This window comes from Mytilus californianus, unplaced genomic scaffold (assembly GCF_021869535.1).
Source record: "Mytilus californianus isolate M0D057914Y unplaced genomic scaffold, xbMytCali1.0.p SCAF_3, whole genome shotgun sequence".
NCBI classification, from domain to species: Eukaryota; Metazoa; Mollusca; class Bivalvia; order Mytilida; family Mytilidae; genus Mytilus; species Mytilus californianus.
Window position 1 is genome coordinate 7,351,250 of NW_026262679.1, and position 19,924 is coordinate 7,371,173.

A 19,924-nucleotide genomic window follows, 5' to 3' on the forward strand; every position below is an offset into this window, starting at 1 on the left:
GTATGTTGACCAAAATGAGGACGGACAAAGTGAGTTGACCAGACTGAGGCCGGACAAAGTGAGTTGACCAGCATGAGGACGGACAAATTAAATGTACCGGATTGAGGACAGACAAAGTGAGTTGACTAGAACGAGGACGGACAAAGTGAGTTGACCGGAATGTGGATCCAGACGGACAAAATGAGTTGACCAGAATGAAGACGAATAAAGTAAGTTGACCGGATCGAGGACAGACGATATGATATAACCAGAATGAGGAAGGACAAATTGAGTTGACCAGAATGAGGACGGACAAAGTGAGATGACCACAATGAGGACGGACAAAGTATGTTGACCAGAATGAGGACGGACAAAGTGAGTTGACCAGCACGAGGACGAACAAATTAAATGTACCGGAATGAGGACAGACAAAGTGAGTTGACTAGAACGAGGACGGATAAAGTGAGAAGACCGGAATGTGGATCCAGACGGGCAAAATGAGTTGACCAGAATGCAGACGAATAAAGTATGTTGACCGGATCGAGGACAGACAATATTATATAACCAGAATGAGGAAGGACAAAGTGAGTTGACCAGAATGAAGACGGACAAAGTGAGATGACCAGAACGAAGACAGACAAAGTGCTTTGACCCGAACGAGGACTGACAAAGTGACTTAACCAGAATGAGGACGGACAAGGAGAGTTAACCAGAATGAAGTCGGACAAACTGAGTTGACCAGAAGGGGGCGGAAAAAGTGAGATGACCAGATCGAAGACAGACAAAGTGTGGTGACCCGAACGAGGACTGACAATATGATATAACCAGAATGAGGAAGGACAAAGAGAGTTGACCAGAATAAGGACGGACAAACTAAGTTGACCAGAATGAGGAGGGACAAAGTGAGATGACCAGAATGAGGACGGACAAAGTATGTTGACCAAAATGAGGACGGACAAAGTGAGTTGACCAGACTGAGGCCGGACAAAGTGAGTTGACCAGCATGAGGACGGACAAATTAAATGTACCGGACTGAGGACAGACAAAGTGAGTTGACTAGAACGAGGACGGACAAAGTGAGTTGACCGGAATGTGGATCCAGACGGACAAAATGAGTTGACCAGAATGAAGATGAATAAAGTATGTTGACCGGATCGAAGACAGACAATATGATATAACCAGAATGAGGAAGGACAAAATGAGTTGACCAGAATGAGGACGGACAAAGTGAGATGACCAGATCGAAAACAGACAAAGTTAGTTGACCCGAACGAGGACTGACAAAGTGACTTGACCTGAATGAGGACGGACAAAAAGAGTTGACCAGAATGAGGTTAGGCAAAGTGAGATGACCAGGTCGAAGACAGACAAAGTGTGTTGACCCGAACGAGGACTGACAAAGTGACTTGACCGGAATGAGGACGGACAAGGAGAGTTGACTAGAATGAGGTCGGACAAACTAAGTTGACCAGAAGGGGCGGAAAAAGTGAGATGACCTGAATAAGGACGCACAAAGTGAGTTGACCAGAATGAGAACAGACAAAGTGAGATGACCAGAATGAGAACGGACAAAGTGAGTTGACCAGGATGAAGACAAACAAAGTGAGTTGACCAGAATTAAGACGGACAAATTGAATGTACCGGATTGAGGACAGACAAAGTGAGTTAACCAGAACAAGGACGGACAAAGTGAGTTGACCGGAATGTGGATCCAGACGGACAAAATGAGTTGACAAGAATGAGGACGAACAAAGTGAGTTGACCAGAATGAGGACAGACAAACTGAGATGGCCAAAATGAGGACGTACAGAGTGAGTTGACAAGAATGAGGACAGACAAAGTGAGCATGCCGGAATGAGGACGGACAAAGTGATTTGACCAGTTGACCAGGAAGGGGACGGACAAAGTGAGTTGACCAGAATGAAGACGGACAAAGTGATTTGACCAGAATGAGGACGGACAAAGTGAGTTGACTAGAATGAGGACGGACAAAGTGAGTTGATCCGAATGAAGACGCACACAGTGAGATGACCAGAATAATGACTGACAAAGTGTACCAGAACGAGGACGGACAAAGTGAGTGTACCGGAAAAGCGGACAGACAAAGTGAGTTGACGGAACGAGAACGGACAAAGTGAGTTGACCAGATTGAGGAAAGACACATGAGTTGACCGGAATGAGATTGGACACATGAGTTGACAGGAATGAGGACGGACAACTTGAGATGATTGGAATGAGGACGGACAAAGTGAGTTGACCGGAATGAGGACGGACAAAGTTAGTTGACCAGAATGAGAACGGGCACACTAAATTGACTAGAATGAGGACGGACAAAGTGGGATGACCAGAATGAGGACGTACAAAGTTAGTTGACTAGAATGAGGACGGACAAAGTGAGTTGACCAGAATGAGGACGGACAAAGTTGGATGACCAGAATGAGGACGGACAAAGTGGGATGACCAGAATGAGGACGGATAAAGTTAGTTTACTAGAATGAGAACGGACAAAGTGAGTTGACCAGAATGAGGATTGACAAAGTGAGTTGACCGCAATGAGTACTGACCAGAACGATGACGTTCAAAATGAGTTGACTAGAATGAGTACAGACCAAGTGAGTTGACCGGAACGAGGACGGATAAAATGAGTTGACCGCAATTACTAGTAGTACTGATAAAGTGAGTTGACCGAAATGAGGACGGACAAAATGAGTTGACTAGAATGAGGACTGACAAAGTGATTTGACCAGAATATGAGGACGGACAAAATGAGTTGACTGCAATTACTAGTAGTACTGATAAAGTGAGTTGACCGAAACGAGGACGGACAAATTGTGTGGACTAGAATGAGGACAGACAAAGTGAGTTGACCGGAACCAGGACGGACAAAATGAGTTGACTAGAACAAGTACAGACAAAGTGTGTTGATTGGAACGAGATCGGACAAAGTGAGTTGAATAGAATGAGGACAGACAAAGTGAGTTGACCGTAATGAGGACGGACAAAAAGAGTTGACCAGAATGAGGTCAGGCAAAGTGAGATGACCAGGTCGAAGACAGACAGAGTGTGTTGACCCGAACGAGGACTGACAAAGTGACTTGACCGGAATGAGGACGGACAAGGAGAGTTGACTAGAATGAGGTCGGACAAACTAAGTTGACCAGAAGGGGCGGAAAAAGTGAGATGACCTGAATAAGGACGCACAAAGTGAGTTGACCAGAATGAGAACAGACAAAGTGAGATGACCAGAATGAGAACGGACAAAGTGAGTTGACCAGGATGAAGACAAACAAAGTGAGTTGACCAGAATTAAGACGGACAAATTGAATGTACCGGATTGAGGACAGACAAAGTGAGTTAACCAGAACAAGGAAGGACAAAGTGAGTTGACCGGAATGTGGATCCAGATGGACAAAATGAGTTGACCAGAACGAGGACGAACAAAGTGAGTTGACCAGATTGAGGACGAACAAAGTGAGTTGACCAGAATGAGGACAGACAAACTGAGATGGCCAAAATGAGGACGTACAGAGTAAGTTGACAAGAATGAGGACAGACAAAGTGAGCGTGCCGGAATGAGGACGGACAAAGTGAATTGACCAGTTGACCAGGAAGAGGACGGACAAAGTGAGTTGACCAGAATGAAGACGGACAAAGTGAGTTGACCAGAATGAGGACGGACAAAGTGAGTTGACTAGAATGAGGACGGACAAAGTGAGTTGATCCGAATGAAGACGCACACAGTGAGATGACCAGATTAATGACTGACAAAGTGTACCAGAACGAGGACGGACAAAGTGAGTGTACCGGGAAAGAGGACAGACAAAGTGAGTTGACGGAACGAGAACGGACAAAGTGAGTTGACCAGATTGAGGAAAGACACATGAGTTGACCGGAATGAGATCGGACACATGAGTTGACAGGAATGAGGACGGACAACTTGAGATGATTGGAATGAGGACGGACAAAGTGAGTTGACCGGAATGAGGACGGACAAAGTATGTTGACCAGAATGAGAACGGTCACACTAAATTGACTAGAATGAGGACGGACAAAGTGGGATGACCAGAATGAGGACGGACAAAGTTAGTTGACTAGAATGAGGACGGACAAAGTGAGTTGACCAGAATGAGGACGGACAAAGTTGGATGACCAGAATGAGGACGGACAAAGTGGGATGACCAGAATGAGGACGGACAAAGTTAGTTGACTAGAATGAGAACTGACAAAGTGAGTTGACCAGAATGAGGATTGACAAAGTGAGTTGACCGCAATGAGTACTGACAAAGTGTTATGACCAGAACGATGACGGTCAAAATGAGTTGACTAGAATGAGTACAGACCAAGTGAGTTGACCGGAACGAGGACGGATAAAATGAGTTGACCGCAATTACTAGTAGTACTGATAAAGTGAGTTGACCGAAATGAGGACGGACAAAATGAGTTGACTAGAATGAGGACTGACAAAGTGAGTTGACCAGAATATGGGACGGACAAAATGAGTTGACCGCAATTACTAGTAGTACTGATAAAGTGAGTTGACCGAAACGAGGACGGACAAATTGTGTGGACTAGAATGAGGACAGACAAAGTGAGTTGACCGGAACCAGGACGGACAAAATGAGTTGACTAGAACAAGTACAGACAAAGTGTGTTGATTGGAACGAGATCGGACAAAGTGAGTTGAATAGAATGAGAACAGACAAAGTGAGTTGACCGGAATGAGGACTGACAAAGTGAGTTGACTAGAACAAGGACGAGCAAGGTGTGTTGACTGGAACGAGGACGGAAATATAAAAAAAAAACATTACTCTTTCAAGACGAGGCATTTTTATTAACAGTATGTAAAGTAATGTGTTAAAGGGGGAAAAATGTTAATTGACCGCGAGACAGGGCTGCGTAATATAAGTTGGTATCGACGTGTTGGTTGACTTAATGATGGGGCTGCGAAGTATAAGTTGGTAATCGACGTATTGGTTAACTCGGAGACGGGGCTGCGTAGCATAAGTTGGTAATTAGAAGCCTGTAATTCAGTGGTTGTCGTTGGTTTCTGACTGTCATTTTTATTTTATACGACAGCAAAATGTTTGCGTTCGTATTATGTTATGGCGATGTCTGCGTCGTCGTCGTCCGAAGACATTTTAGTTTCCAGACAATAACTTGAGTATAAGTGGATGGATCTCTATGAAATTGTAGCACAAGGTTCCATACCACAATAGAAAGGTTGGGATTGATTTTGGGGGTTATTGATTTAGCTGTTTAGGAATTAGGGGCCCAAAAGAGGCATAAAACAAACATTGTTCTTGTTTCAGGACAAAAACTTGTGTATAAGTGTACTTGGATAGCTGAATCTGTCCAAAATCAGGATCCAAAATGAAACTTTGTTTGATTTCAACAAAAAATGGATATATGGGGTTCTTTGATATGCTGAATCTAACCTTTTATTTAGAGTTTTGATTTTGGACCCTGTTATCAAATTGGTCCACATTCAGATCCGAAGGGTCCAAATTAAACTTTGTTTGATTTCATCTAAAATTAAATTCTTGTGGTTCTATGATATGCCGAATCTAACCGTGTATTTAGATTTTGGATATTGGACTATAATAGGTAAAAGTTCAATTTCAAAATTTCCAGTTCTTTGACCACATTCAATCTATGTCAGGAACCTATGATGTGTCAAATACTTAATCACAATCCAAATTTAGAGCTGTATCAGGCTTGATTTGTAGCTGTTCAGAGTTCGAGCTCTGCGGTCGTATCAAGCTGCGCCCCGCGGAGCATTTATATTCGATTATTGTTTTGTCATACATCAGGCCGTTGGTTTTTTTGTTTTAATTGTGTAACATTTGGTCAAGTCGGGGCCTTCTATTGCTGACAAGGCCCCGACTGGTATTGGTTTTACTCATTGTTGAAGGCCATCCGGTGACCAAAAATTCAAAATAAATTCAAATTATTTCCATTAACATAATTACAAGGCCAAAAACAGACATGTAAATCATAAGAAATGCAGATATAAAATATAAGAACATTTGTTCATCCTTTCCCTCAACTATCATACTGATTGGAAATAACCTGTCCTATATAAAGAGGGATAACTCTTAATATTTCTTTACTTTTTACGATGAAAAAATATTATTACATGTAATTAGTAATTCTTGGAGGAAGATAGAAAATGAGAAAAACGCATATCTCTATATTTACGTATAAAACATATTAGTTCAGGACTTTGTCCATGTCAAGTGATTTTCTTGGCTAAGGGTCTTAAATTTGACATTTTTTAAAAAAAGATGTTGAAAGGAATTTCCTCTTTTATTATTATACAATGACCAAGCGGATAGAAAATGTGTTTCATCGTCATCCAAGCCCAGTGTGAAAAAATTTGCAAAAACTCTCCCATCTAGGCAATATCTGTGGTCTCACATCTAGGCAATATCTGTAGTCTCCCATCTAGGCAATATCTGTGGTCTCACATCTAGGCAATATCTGTAGTCTCACATCCAGGCAATATCTGTGCTCTCACATTTAGGCAATATCTGTGCTCTCATATCTGTGCTCTCACATCCAGGCAATACCTGTGCTCTCACATCCAGGCAATATCTGTGCTCTCACATCCAGGCAATATCTGTGCTCTCACATCTAGGCAATATATGTGCTCTCCCATCTAGGCAATATATGTGCTCTCACATCTAGGCAATATCTGTGCTCTCCCATCTAGGCAATATCTGTGCTCTCCCATCTAGGCAATATCTGTGCTCTCACATCTAGGCAATATATGTGCTCTCACATCTAGGCAATATCTGTGCTCTCCCATCTAGGCAATATCTGTGGTTATCCTGACATTTTATGCTCGTATCGACCACTCTCAATTCGAAGACGGTCATTGCTTAGCCTACATTTTATGAGAATATGACGTTTCTCTAAATTACTTATGTTTATTCATTTCATTTCATTTTCATATGCAAAAGGGGGTTTAGATTTAAAATATAAATTAGATTTCCCGTGTTCTCTCTCTATATGGTGCATCAAATATATACACTCACATAAAAATCAAAAGAAAAGGAACGGCGCTTGTATTTCTATCCTTCATCTCAACGTCACTTTGGTGCCTTTAAGAGTTAAACCCTTTTGCAGTGGACTCTCATTGCAGACTTAACCAATGGACATAAAGCAAACTATCTATTTATAATCTTTGACCGAAAAAATATAATTACATAATATAAAACATGAATTTAAGAGGAGTTATTTTTCTTTGTATATGAAATATTAAAGATATAAAAAATGCCTATGAGACAACTCTCCATAATAGACCAAATGACATGAAAATTAACAACTTTAGGTCACCATACGGCCTTCAACAATGAGCAAAACCCATACCACACAGTCTCCTATAAAAGGCCCCGAAATGACAAATGAAAAACAAATCAAACGAGAAAGTATGTTAAAAATAATGAACGAAAAAACAAATATGATTTACAGCAATAAACGATAACCACTGAATTACAGGCTCTTGACTTGGGACAGGCACATACAGAATGTGGCGGGGTTAAACTAATTTGAAGACGCCCCCCCCCCCTAACCTGGGACAGTGGTGTAACAGCTATCGCCTCGGACTTGACCTGACAACTCGTGCAGAAAAACTATACGGCAACGGTTGTAACCTGCCGTTACCTCTGTTCTGTATCTAATACTTATTATAAACTCACTTACAATACCTTCTAATTAAGAAAAGGCTTAAATTTTGACAATAGTTTATGTTAGAGATACAATTTATAACCGTTGATTCGTGAAAAACAAACCGTTTGCCCTCCAACGCTTATCCATTCTACCTATAAAACATAATATTTAGTTTGATTTTAATTTACTGATAACAAAATCAATATTAATACCAATAAAAACAATATTCAAAGATCTAATTACAGTATTGACTTGGTAACCTTTTAGAATACGTTTATTTAATGGATCGATAAGTTTACCCGAATCGTATCTAAATTTCCGTGCTCGGTAAACAACATCTCGGTAAACAACATCTCCGTAAAAATTAGGATGTGCTTTCCCGTTTGAAATAAGTTTTCTACCGGTACAACCAAACTTCCAAACCAAATATTTGTATCTATGGAAGAATTTAGTAAAGGTTTTAAGTAATCTGTGGTAACGAAATCCCTGACTTAATAATTTACCAGTAATATATATATTACGTTCATTGAAATCCAAAACGTTACAACAGACAGGGCATAGCGAACGAGTTGTGATATATAAACACCGTAAAGGAACAGTACCGTCCAAAAAAGAAAATTTAACGATAGGGAACACAAATTCGTTCTTTTGTCGTAAGATTTAGTGTAGAGTTTCCCGTCTAAAAACTGAAATATCTAAATCAAGGAAAGGACAGTTATTGACCTTTATAATTGATTTATTTAAAGTAAGTTCCTGTGGGTAAATTTCGGCAGTATATTTAGAAAATTCTTGATTATTTAACGAAAAAAATGTCATCAAGATAACGGTAAGTGTTTGTTGAATTTATCAATTAAATGCAATTTAGACGGGTCTTTACTGAGTTTGGTCATAAACTGTGATTCATAACAGTACAAAAACAAGTCTGTTATTTAAGGGTCGCAATTGGTGCCCATAGGAATACCTACAACCTGTCGATAAACTTTATTGCGGAAACTTACATAAATATTATCAAGTATAAAATTAACAGCTTCAATCATCTCATCACATCTCCAGTAAGTATATCTAGCATATTAACCCTTCTCATTAGAGAAGAAGGCTTTAAATGGAAGTGTAGTGTAAAGAGTTGAAAAGTCAAAACTGTCAACGAAATCAAAAGGACCACCAAAAGCACGTAATTTATTTAAAACGTTTATGGAATTTTTTACACTCCAAAAATAGTTAATTCCACTATTTTCATATGTTTTATTACAAAAGTTAATGATAAGTTCTTTGATAGAAATTAAGGAACTAGTTAAAAGCACTGAAATATTAGTTGTAGAACACTTACTAGAGGTCGAGATAAAACGATATTTTACTGGTTTTTGTCGACCCTGCGACTTTTGTCGTAGAAAGCTCGACATAGGGATAGTGATCCGGCGGCGGCGTCGTTAGCTAACTTCTTAAAAGCTTTATATTTTAGAAGCTAGAAGACCTGGATGCTTCATACTTTGTATATAGATGCCTTATGTTACGAAGTTTCCGTCTGTCATATGTCCATTGTCCTTGACCTCATTTTCATGGTTCAGTGACTACTTGAAAAAAAGTCAAATTTTTTTGTAATGTTAATTTCTTTCATATTATGAGTAATAGGATAACTATATTTAGTATGTGCGTACCTTGCAAAATCCTCGTGCCCGTCAGACAATTTTCATTGTACACGACCTCATTTCATGGATCAGTGAACAAGGTTAAGTTTCGTGGTCAAGTCTATATATCAGATACTATAAGCAGTAGGTCTACTGTATTTGTTATATGGAATGATTGTAAGGTGTACATGTCCAACTGGTATGTGTCATCTGACCTTGACCTCATTTTCATGGTTCAGTGGTCAAAGTTAAGTTTTTGAGTTTTGGTCTTTTTTTCTAATAATATATGCAAAAGGTCAACTATATTTAGTGTATGAAAATATTTTATGATGTACATGTCAGTCTCGCAGGTTTTATTTGACCTTGACCTCATTTTCACGGTTCATTTCTCAGTGTTAAGTTTTTGTGTTTTGGTCTGTTTTTTATACGACCGCAAAAAAATTTTGCGGTCGTATATTGGTATCACGTTGTCGTCGTAGTCGTCCGAAGACAGTTGGTTTCTGGACAATAACTTTAGTATAATTAAATAGAAATCTATGAAATTTAAACACAAGGTTTATAACCACAAAAGGAGGGTTGGGATTGATATTTGGGGTTATGGTCCTAACATTAGGGGCAAATAAGGGGCCCGCAAGGGCATTTTTCTAGTTTCCAGACAATAACTTGTGGAACGGTGTATGGATCTCTCTGAAATTATACCACAAGTTTCCATACCACAAAGGGATGGTTAGGATTTGCTTTGGGGGGTTATGGCTCAAACCGTTAAGGAATTAGGGGCAAAAAAGGGGGAAAACAAGAGTGTCCTAGTTAATGGACAACAACTTTAGTACAAAACATAATTTAAAGCAGTGTAAGGAGGTAATTCAAACTCATCATTTGAATTACCTCCCTAACACTGCTTTAAATCATTTTTGCCCCAACGTTCAATGTTGGACCTCTGCGGTCGTATCCAGCTGCGCTCGGCGAAGCAATTTATATTCAACTATAAGTAATAGATGAACTATATTTGTTGTATGGAAGGATTGTAAGGTGTATATGTCTGTCTGGCAGGTATCATCTGACCTTGACCTCATTTTCATGGTTCATTGGTCAATGTTAAGTTTTCATGGTTAAGTTTGTTTTTTAGATTCTATAAGCAATGGGTCAACTATATTTAATGCATAAATTGATTGTAAGTGTACATGTCTTTCTGGTATGGTTCATCTGACCTTGACCTCATTTTCATGGTTCATTGGTCAATGTTCAGTTTTCTCGGTTAAGACTGTTTCTTAGAAACTATAAGCAATAGGTCAACTATGTTTGGTTTATTGAATGATTGTAAGGTGTACATGCATTTCTCGTTTGGTTTATCTGACCTTGACCTCATTTTCTTGGATCATGTGAAGTTTATGTGTTACTTGCAGTAAAGCTTTATATTTAGGACTATCAACATAAAATCAATGGTTAGTAAAGAAGGCGTGTGCACTCTTGTTTGTGTAGTTAAGGTAACCAATACATAGTATGGACCTTCAAATGTACAGAAGAGGCCTTAAACTGTGGTTATGATATGATTGTTGACTCTCTGTGGAGTGCACGGACTTGAATGTAGAAGAATTTAAAATTTCATTCTTAAGAACTTCCGTGTAGTATTTACGGCATACCACCACCAATTTGTTGGCTGCTTTGTCGGCCGGTACAAACACAAACCGCTTTGCGATTACTTGAAGTTTGTTTCTTATTTTAGAAATAGGCGTATAATGTACTCTTATTTCTTAATTATTTTCAAAATTAGAATTCGAATATCCACAATATTCATACATTTCTAGATAATGGTCCAGCGACTGAATTCATAAATCATGTTGCTGTCCATCAGATTGTCTTTTTCTGAATTTTATGCCGACAGGCGAGACACATCTCCGTGTCAACAGTTTATTTTGTATGTATACGAAATAATAAGTGGTTCTGTGTTATCAAAATAGGGAGGTATAAAGGTTTGAATGGTAGAGTCATTGATTAATTCGATAAGTTGATGAAATCAGCACCTCTGTTAATATATTTTAATTTTAAGAAAATGCCGTTTACATGTATGATCTTCAGGTTTATCGGTAGGCGAGCACAGCTTATGGTGGCAAAAAGCCGTCATTATACGCGAATATTCATAGAGTGGGCTGAAGAACGAAATTGGTGACCATGGATCCGCCTATGACTTTTATAGTGTCCCCCTTACGGTATCTACGTTTATAGTGCCCCCCTTACGGTATCTACTTTTGTAGTGTCACCCTTATGGTATCTACTTTTATAGTGTCCCCCTTACGGTATCTACTTTTATAGTGTCCCCCTTACGGTGTCTACTTTTATAGTGTCCCCCTTACGGTATCTACTTTTATAGTGCCCCCCTTACGGTTTCTACTTTTGTAGTATCCCCCTTATGGTATCTTCTTTTATAGTGTCCCCCTTACGGTATCTACTTTTATATTGCCCTTTGTTATCTACATTTATATTGCCCTTTGTTATCTACATTTATATTGCCCTTTGTTATCTACATTTATATTGCGCTTTGTTATCTTCATTTATATTGCCCTTTGTTATCTACATTTATATTGCGCTTTGTTATCTTCATTTATATTGCCCTTTGTTATCTACATTTATATTGCGCTTTGTTATCTTCATTTATATTACCCTTTGTTATCTACATTTATATTGCGCTTTGTTATCTTCATTTATATTGCCCTTTTTATCTACATTTATATTGTGCTTTGTTATCTTCATTTATATTGCCCTTTGTTATCTACATTTATATTGCCCTTTGTTATCTACATTTATATTGTCCCTTGTTATTTTCTTTTGTATTGCCCTCTTGGTATAGACTTTTATTTTGTTCCTTGGTATCTATTTTTTTTGCTCCTTTGTATCTACTTTTACTTTGCTCCTTGGTATCTAATTTTATATTGAACCCTTGCTATCTAATTTTATATTGAGCCCTGGCATCTACTTTTATATTACCCCCTTGTTATCAACTTTTATATTACCCCCTTGATATCTACTTTTATATTACCCCCTTGATATCTACTTTTATATTGCACCCTTGATATCTACTTTTATATTACCCCCTTGTTATCAACTTTTATATTACCCCCTTGATATCTACTTTTATATTACCCCCTTGATATCTACTTTTATATTGCACCCTTGATATCTACTTTTATATTACCCCCTTGTTATCTACTTTTATATTACCCCTTGATATCTACTTTTATATTACCCCCTTGATATCTACTTTTATATTACACCCTTGATATCTACTTTTATATTACCCCCTTGTTATCTACTTTTATATTACCCCCTTGTTATCTACTTTTATATTACCCCCTTGATATCTACTTTTATATTGCCCCCTTGATATCTTCTTTTATATTACCCTCTTGATATCTACTTTTATATTACCCCTTGATATCTACTTTTATATTGCCCCCTTGGTTTCTACATTTATATTGCCCCCTTGGTATCTACTTTTATATCCCTCCTGTCCTTGATATCTACTTTTATATCCCCCTTTCCTTTAATTGTATCTACTTTTATATCCCCCTTTCCTTTAATTGTATCTACTTTTATATCCTCCTTTCCTTGATTGTATCTACTTTTATATCCCCTTCATTGGTATCTACTTTTATATTGAGCTCTTGCTATCTAATTTTATATTTCCCCCTTGATATCTATTTTTATATTGAGCCCTTGCTATCTAATTTTACATTGAACCTTTACTATCTACTTTTATATTGCCCCCTTGTTATCTACTTTTATATCCCTCCTGTCCTTGGTATCTACTTTTTTACCCCCTTGCCTTTAATTGTATCTACTTTTCTCTAATTCCTACCCGATTTATCCTTTTCCTGATATGTTGATTATTTTTATTTAATCAACGTGTGGTTCGTTTGATCGCAGATATTCAATTTGATCAAAATTCGATTATGAAGTCAAATTTTCTTGCTTTCCTCTGAATTTCCTAAGTCACATAGAAAGAACACATCTTTTTGCAGATATTTTGAAAAAAGGAATAAGTTTGCCTGCATATTGTATAAAAATCATTAGAGAAAGAGATTCCACCACCAAATATCGTGTAATACGATATTTATCTACTCTCGACAGTTAAATTTTAGATATTTAAAACGCTCGGCAAGCCTCGCGTTTTAAATTTGAAAATTTAACTGTCTCCAGTGGATAAATATCGTATCACACTCGATGCAGTGGTTAATAGAATTGAGAATGGAAATGGGGAATGTGTCAAAGAGACCAAATCTGTATTTATACCCCCTTAGCCTTTCTTCGGTATCTACTTTTATATCCCCCTTCATTGGTATCTACTTTTATACTCGAGCGGTGCCTTTGTAATGTTCCCCATCCCTATCGTATAGTTTCATGTGTTTCAATTACATGGCGACTTTGAGCTTATGTCAGTACTTGACATCCATCGATGTTCATTGATATTTTATTCTATTGGCAAATTTTGATCACTTTTTATGGTACTTATTTATGAATTATTACTCTTCGTGAAATTATTCGTTTTTCCGACTCGTTGGAAAATCCTGACTTACATAGAAAGGTAATTCAGACTTGATATTTTACAATTGTATTTTTAAACACTCATAAGCATAATTCGAAAATCTAATGAGAATAATGATCAGTATATGAAAATACCGACAGAGTCTTCATTTCATGTTAATTATTAGACATATAGAACGTTAACATTAGAATATAGATTGATCCCAATGGCAAATAACATCTTCATTTTCTTCACTCAAATTATTTGCCAATCCCAAAACCTAATTCGGCAGGGATAATGATTTTTTTCGATTATCTTCTTCACTTCAAACCATTTAGCCAACCCTTAAAACTTCAGAATGAACAAATTAACAATTAATGCACAAGTACAATCCAACTGAATACGGTGGGTAATTAACAATCAATGCACAAGTACAATCCAACTGAATACGGTGGGTAATTAACAATCAATGCACAAGTACAATCCAACTGGATACGGTGGGTAATTAACAATCAATGCACAAGTACAATCCAACTGAATACGGTGGGTAATTAACAATCAATGCACAAGTTCAATCCAACTGAATACGGTGGGTAATTAACGATCAATGCACAAGTACAATCCAACTGAATACGGTGGGTAATTAGGACTGTCACTGGAAAATGAATGGTCCTTGTTGGAATGGGAGAAGACATTTTGGTTTGCAACAGGTCATCTATGGACCCCTCAGAGGGTCAAGTGGTCTTTAACACGAAGAGAGCATGGTACTCACTCTTCACGGGGCATCAATTTAACGTCCCCTTTCCGACGGGGTGTTGCCACGTATCCCGCTACATTTTGAGAGAGTATAATATTAATATATAGACTCTTTAATATTTAATCTCCAATAGGATTTGACAACTTTTAGACCCTATGAGGATCTATGAGTGAAGCGGATACTGGAAACACGTCTCTGTATAAACGATGATACGTGTAATTATGTAACTGTTGTATAAATACAGGTAATTTATGGTGCAATGACAACAATAAACTCTATTTTAGTACATTGTTTAATTTTTTGTTTTGTTTAATGTTTTCAGAACGACATAGAGAGAAAAATGTTCCCAGAAGACGATCTGTAAGTATTAAGTGTTCATATGTCAATCAATTGTTTTACAAAGACCCATTATCAAATTTAAACTTTATTTATATAGACTTTTTAAGTAGAAATGCATAGATTGTCTCATGGATTATAAAACTTGATTAACTTAAAATGTATTTCTAAATAATCATAAACTAATCATAAAATTTACTGTACTTCGTGTCAGTTAAATACTTGTTTTACTTTTCATTTCACTCCATAATTTGATTTTTGGTGTTTTAACGCCACTTTTAAGCACCGCTTTTGGGCTATTTCGTGGCGGCCAGTTTTTATTGGTGGAGGAAGCCAGAGTGCCCGGAGAAAACCACCGACATTCGATAGGAAAACTGACAATCCTAGTCAATTAAGATTGGAGTCGAGTGCACCCCCACTAGCGGAGTTCGAACTCACAACCTCAGTGTTGACTGGCTAGTGATTACAGTAGTAACTACTTAGACCACTCGGCCACCGAGGCCCCATAATTACATGAATTAGATGTCTAAGAGTATAAACTGTGCGTCTTTGTTTATGTTAATGTGTACCAGCACTATGTGTTCATTTACATCTACATGTATGTAATACAATATCAAACATGTGGTAAAAATAAATACTTCCTAACATGCATATTAAATATACTTTCAAGGAAGAATCCGTTTCTAAACAGTAAAAGAAACTTCGACGGTTGGATGTGTGAATCTTTATTCGTTTTATTTTTTAACAAAGTGGATTAAAATCCACAAGATAGTCTTTAACGTTTTTTTTAACAAAGTGGATTAGAATCCACAAGATCACCTTTAACGTTTTATGACAGTGATGATTCGCAGGCACGTGTATTTTTTGTAAAACTCTCCTTAGTTTGTGACTAGGATATTCAATAGAGGGTTATAAAGCTCTGACATTGACAACCACCTTTCTCAACCTATCATACTGAAATGTGTTGATCACACTTTCTAAATTTCCTAGAATATATGTTTGGTCCTTTATATCCCCTGTATTAAACATTATTTAGGGGGCGACCATTTGATAATCTGGGAAAGAGGGGGGAATAAGATATTTGGCGGTTTGACTAATCATTTTCATCTGTTGCTACATATGCTTATTTTTTCCGCGAAAATTTATTTTCGCTTTTATACACAAGTGTTTCCTGCATTTTGTGTTGCAGAATATTCATTTTCATCCTATCTTATGCAAGGTTATTTATTTTTAGCTCTTACCAGGCCAGGATATTCATTTTCAACCCCCGTGTCCCCACCCCCCGAACATCAAATGGTCTTTCCCATATTTTGCCGAGTATTAAACACTTGTTATATTGGTCGTTGGATGTGTGGAAAACTTTAAACTTTTGGTATTTGAAGTTTAGTATTATAAGATTTACTGTCAAAGTAAGACAATATATTACATTAGCAAGTTCATGCTTAAAATGATGTAAACAATGAAACAATAGTACGATATAGTCCATCGTTATAGGGAGGTTCTATGATTCCTTTAGTTATGCTATCATTCTGTGTATTTCCGGACCTAAATACCCACATACTACTACATTCCCCCTATTTCTATTTATGAAGACTCCGTGTATCAAGGGGTTCCTTTCAAGATCTACCCAATACGATGGAAATATTAAAAAAACTTATTAACATTTATATGCACACATCATACCGTTCCATGCACAAACATATGATAATGATAACCCTTCCCCTGTCATTGTAAATAAGTCTCATGTTTAAAAGAATGATACACTCGTCTCAGGTTCTTCTATGCTACAGGCAGCCCTAACTGGCCAGCATCAGGGTTTACCATTTCCTTTCGAAGTTGACTGTAACAACTGTCAAACAGATAACATTCTCCTTCTTTCCCTTGAAACAGTCTACAGTTTCTTTAACGGAATCCATCCAACGATCGTGGACTCGGATGTTCAACTCGTCTAGAGCCCTTCTAGGCTACGAGTAGCCAGGAAAGACGCTTATCAGATTTCACCCAGAACCTTTCATATAAATGGTAAAATCTGTCAAACATTTTCAATTCAAACCCCTTCCCCTTTCACCAAAAATTTACCCATATAAAAAAAGGAAGATGTGATATGATTATCGATATGTTATGATCGTATCGTTTATCTTCACTTCTTTTTATGCGACCGCAAAAAAATTTCGTGGTCGTATATTGGGATCACGTCGTCGTCGTCGTCGTCCGAAGACAGTTGGTTTCCGGACAATAACTTTAGTATAAGTTAATAGAAATCTATGAAATTTAAACACAAGGTTTATAACCACAAAAGGAACGTTGGGATTGATTTTGGGGGTTATGGTCCTAACAGTTTAGGAATTAGGGGCCAACAAGAGGCCCACAAGGGCATTTTTCTAGTTTCCAGACAATTACTTGTGTTTAAGTGTATATGGATCTCTCTGAAATTATACCACACGTTTCCATACCACAAAGGGGTGGTTAGGATTTGCTTTGGGGGGTTATGACTCAAACCGTTTAGGAATTAGGGGCAAAAATATTTATTCACATATTTGAGGATTTTTTTTTTTTTGGGGGGGGGGGAGGGGGGTTCAATACTCAACAGCATAGTGTATTGCACAAAAGCAAACAAAAAAGGGGGTTAATTTTTTTTTTTTTTTTTGGGGGGGGGGGGGGGGGGGGTGGTGTCAATTCGCACAGGCACAGTGTATTGCACAAAAGCAAAAAAAAAATGAATATAAATTCAAATCATATAACCAATTCTAAGTTCTTTGACTACAGTTATTTTGTGTCAGAAACCTATTATGTGTCAAATATTTAATTACAATCCAATTTCAGACCTGTATCAAGCGTGAATATTGTGTCCATTTTTGCCCCAACTGTTCAGGGTTGGACCTCTGCGGTCGTATCCAGCTGCGCTCAGCGAAGCATTTTGTTCAACCTGCATTTGACTGGTCTTATATTGTCCACTCCTTGAATTACCACCTTGAGTTCCTCCTATCAGTATGGATCAAATGGGCTGGCATTTGGTTAAACAGTACCTCCTCCCTCCCATCAGTATGGATCAAATGGGCTGGCATTTGGTTAAACAGTACCTCCTCCCTTCCATCTTTCCTTTCCCTTTGTATATTGCTTACGTATACAATCTCACATACACCATTGGTTTTTAGCTGTGAAATACTGTTAAATTTTGGGAGATTGACTAAGTTCTAAAGGAGTAATGTCCCATTGTGCGACTGTTCTCCATCTATCTGTGATTCTACATTTGACCTCACCACTGCTTCTGCATAGGTCCCAGCCTCCCATACCAGCTCCTCTTTTGTTTCTGTTGTTGGTATTAAACAAAGACCTCCTATCCAACTTTTGTATAGCATTATTCGTTTTCCTGTTTCAAGATGTCCTTATCGTCCTCGATACTGTGGCACCAACTATGAAATGTTATCTAAGCGTGGCACCTACTATGAAATATTAACAAAGCGTGGCACCGACTATGGAATATTATCTAAGCGTGGCACCGACTATGGAATATTATCAAAGCGTGTAACCGACTATGGAATATTATCAAAGCGTGTAACCGACTATGGAATATAATCAAAGCGTGGCACCGACTATGGAATATTATCTAAGCGTGGCACCGACTATGGAATATTATCAAAGCGTGGCACCGACTATGGAATATAATCAAAGCGTGGCACCGACTATGGAATATTATCTAAGCGTGGCACCGACTATGGAATATTATCTAAGCGTGGCACCGACTATGGAATATTATCAAAGCGTGGCACCGACTATGGAATATAATCAAAGCGTGTAACCGACTATGGAATATTATCTAAGCGTGGCACCGACTATGGAATATTATCAAAGCGTGTAACCGACTATGGAATATTATCTAAGCGTGGCACCGACTATGGAATATAATCAAAGCGTGTAACCGACTATGGAATATTATCAAAGCGTGTAACCGACTATGGAATATTAACAAAGCGTGTAACCGACTATGGAATATTATCTAAGCGTGGCACCGACTATGGAATATTATCTAAGCGTGGCACCGACTATGGAATATTATCAAAGCGTGGCACCGACTATGGAATATAATCAAAGCGTGTAACCGACTATGGAATATTATCTAAGCGTGGCACCGACTATGGAATATTATCAAAGCGTGTAACCGACTATGGAATATTATCAAAGCGTGGCACCGATAATGGAATATAATCAAAGCGTGTAACCGACTATGGAATATTAACAAAGCGTGTAACCGACTATGGAATATTATCTAAGCGTGGCACCGACTATGGAATATTATCTAAGCGTGGCACCGACTATGGAATATTATCAAAGCGTGTAACCGACTATGGAATATAATCAAAGCGTGTAACCGACTATGGAATATTATCTAAGCGTGGCACCGACTATGGAATATTATCAAAGCGTGTAACCGACTATGGAATATTATCAAAGCGTGTAACCGACTATGACAAATATGCAAACGCACGATGACATGCAAAGCAAGTCACTTCCTCGATGATACACCTTTTTTGTCATGATTTTCCTAAACAAAACAAAAAAAACCCTGTAATTAAGTTAATTTACAAGACATCTATAACCAGCTCAATACCAAGTAACAAACTTACATGAAGTATGACAGTTTTAAATTACATATTTGGCCAACAGGTATACACATTTATTGTTATAAACAACAGGTGTATAATATACAATACCTGTTTAGCTATGTACAGCGATAAGGTAAAGACAACCATACGGTAACTATGGTATACACATGCAGCTATACCTTGTAATACCTATGTACATCCATACGTGGCTAACATTTGTAGTAACCGTCAGATGTCCGTCCTGTTTTCTTTGTACACCCACACGAGGCTAACTTTTGTAGTAACCGTCAGATGTCCGTCCTGTTTTCTTTGTACATCCACACGTGGCTGACTTTTGTAGTAACCGTCAGATGTCCGTCCTGTTTTCCTTGTACATCCACACGATCGAGGCTAACTTTTGTATTAACCGTCAGATGTCCGTCCTGTTTTCCTT

The 19,924-nt window shown here is 37.9% G+C and overlaps 1 protein-coding gene across 1 annotated transcript in view; it reads left to right on the plus strand.

Moving 5' to 3' along the window:
* LOC127733903 (solute carrier family 23 member 1-like) overlaps positions 1 to 19,924 on the plus strand; it is a 95,113-nt gene that overhangs the window by 11,978 nt on the left and 63,211 nt on the right. The window contains exon 2 of the mRNA XM_052243353.1: positions 14,874 to 14,911. Coding sequence (XP_052099313.1) covers positions 14,892 to 14,911 — 20 coding nt within the window. The 5' untranslated portion in view covers positions 14,874 to 14,891. The remainder of the gene's footprint in view (positions 1 to 14,873; positions 14,912 to 19,924) is intronic.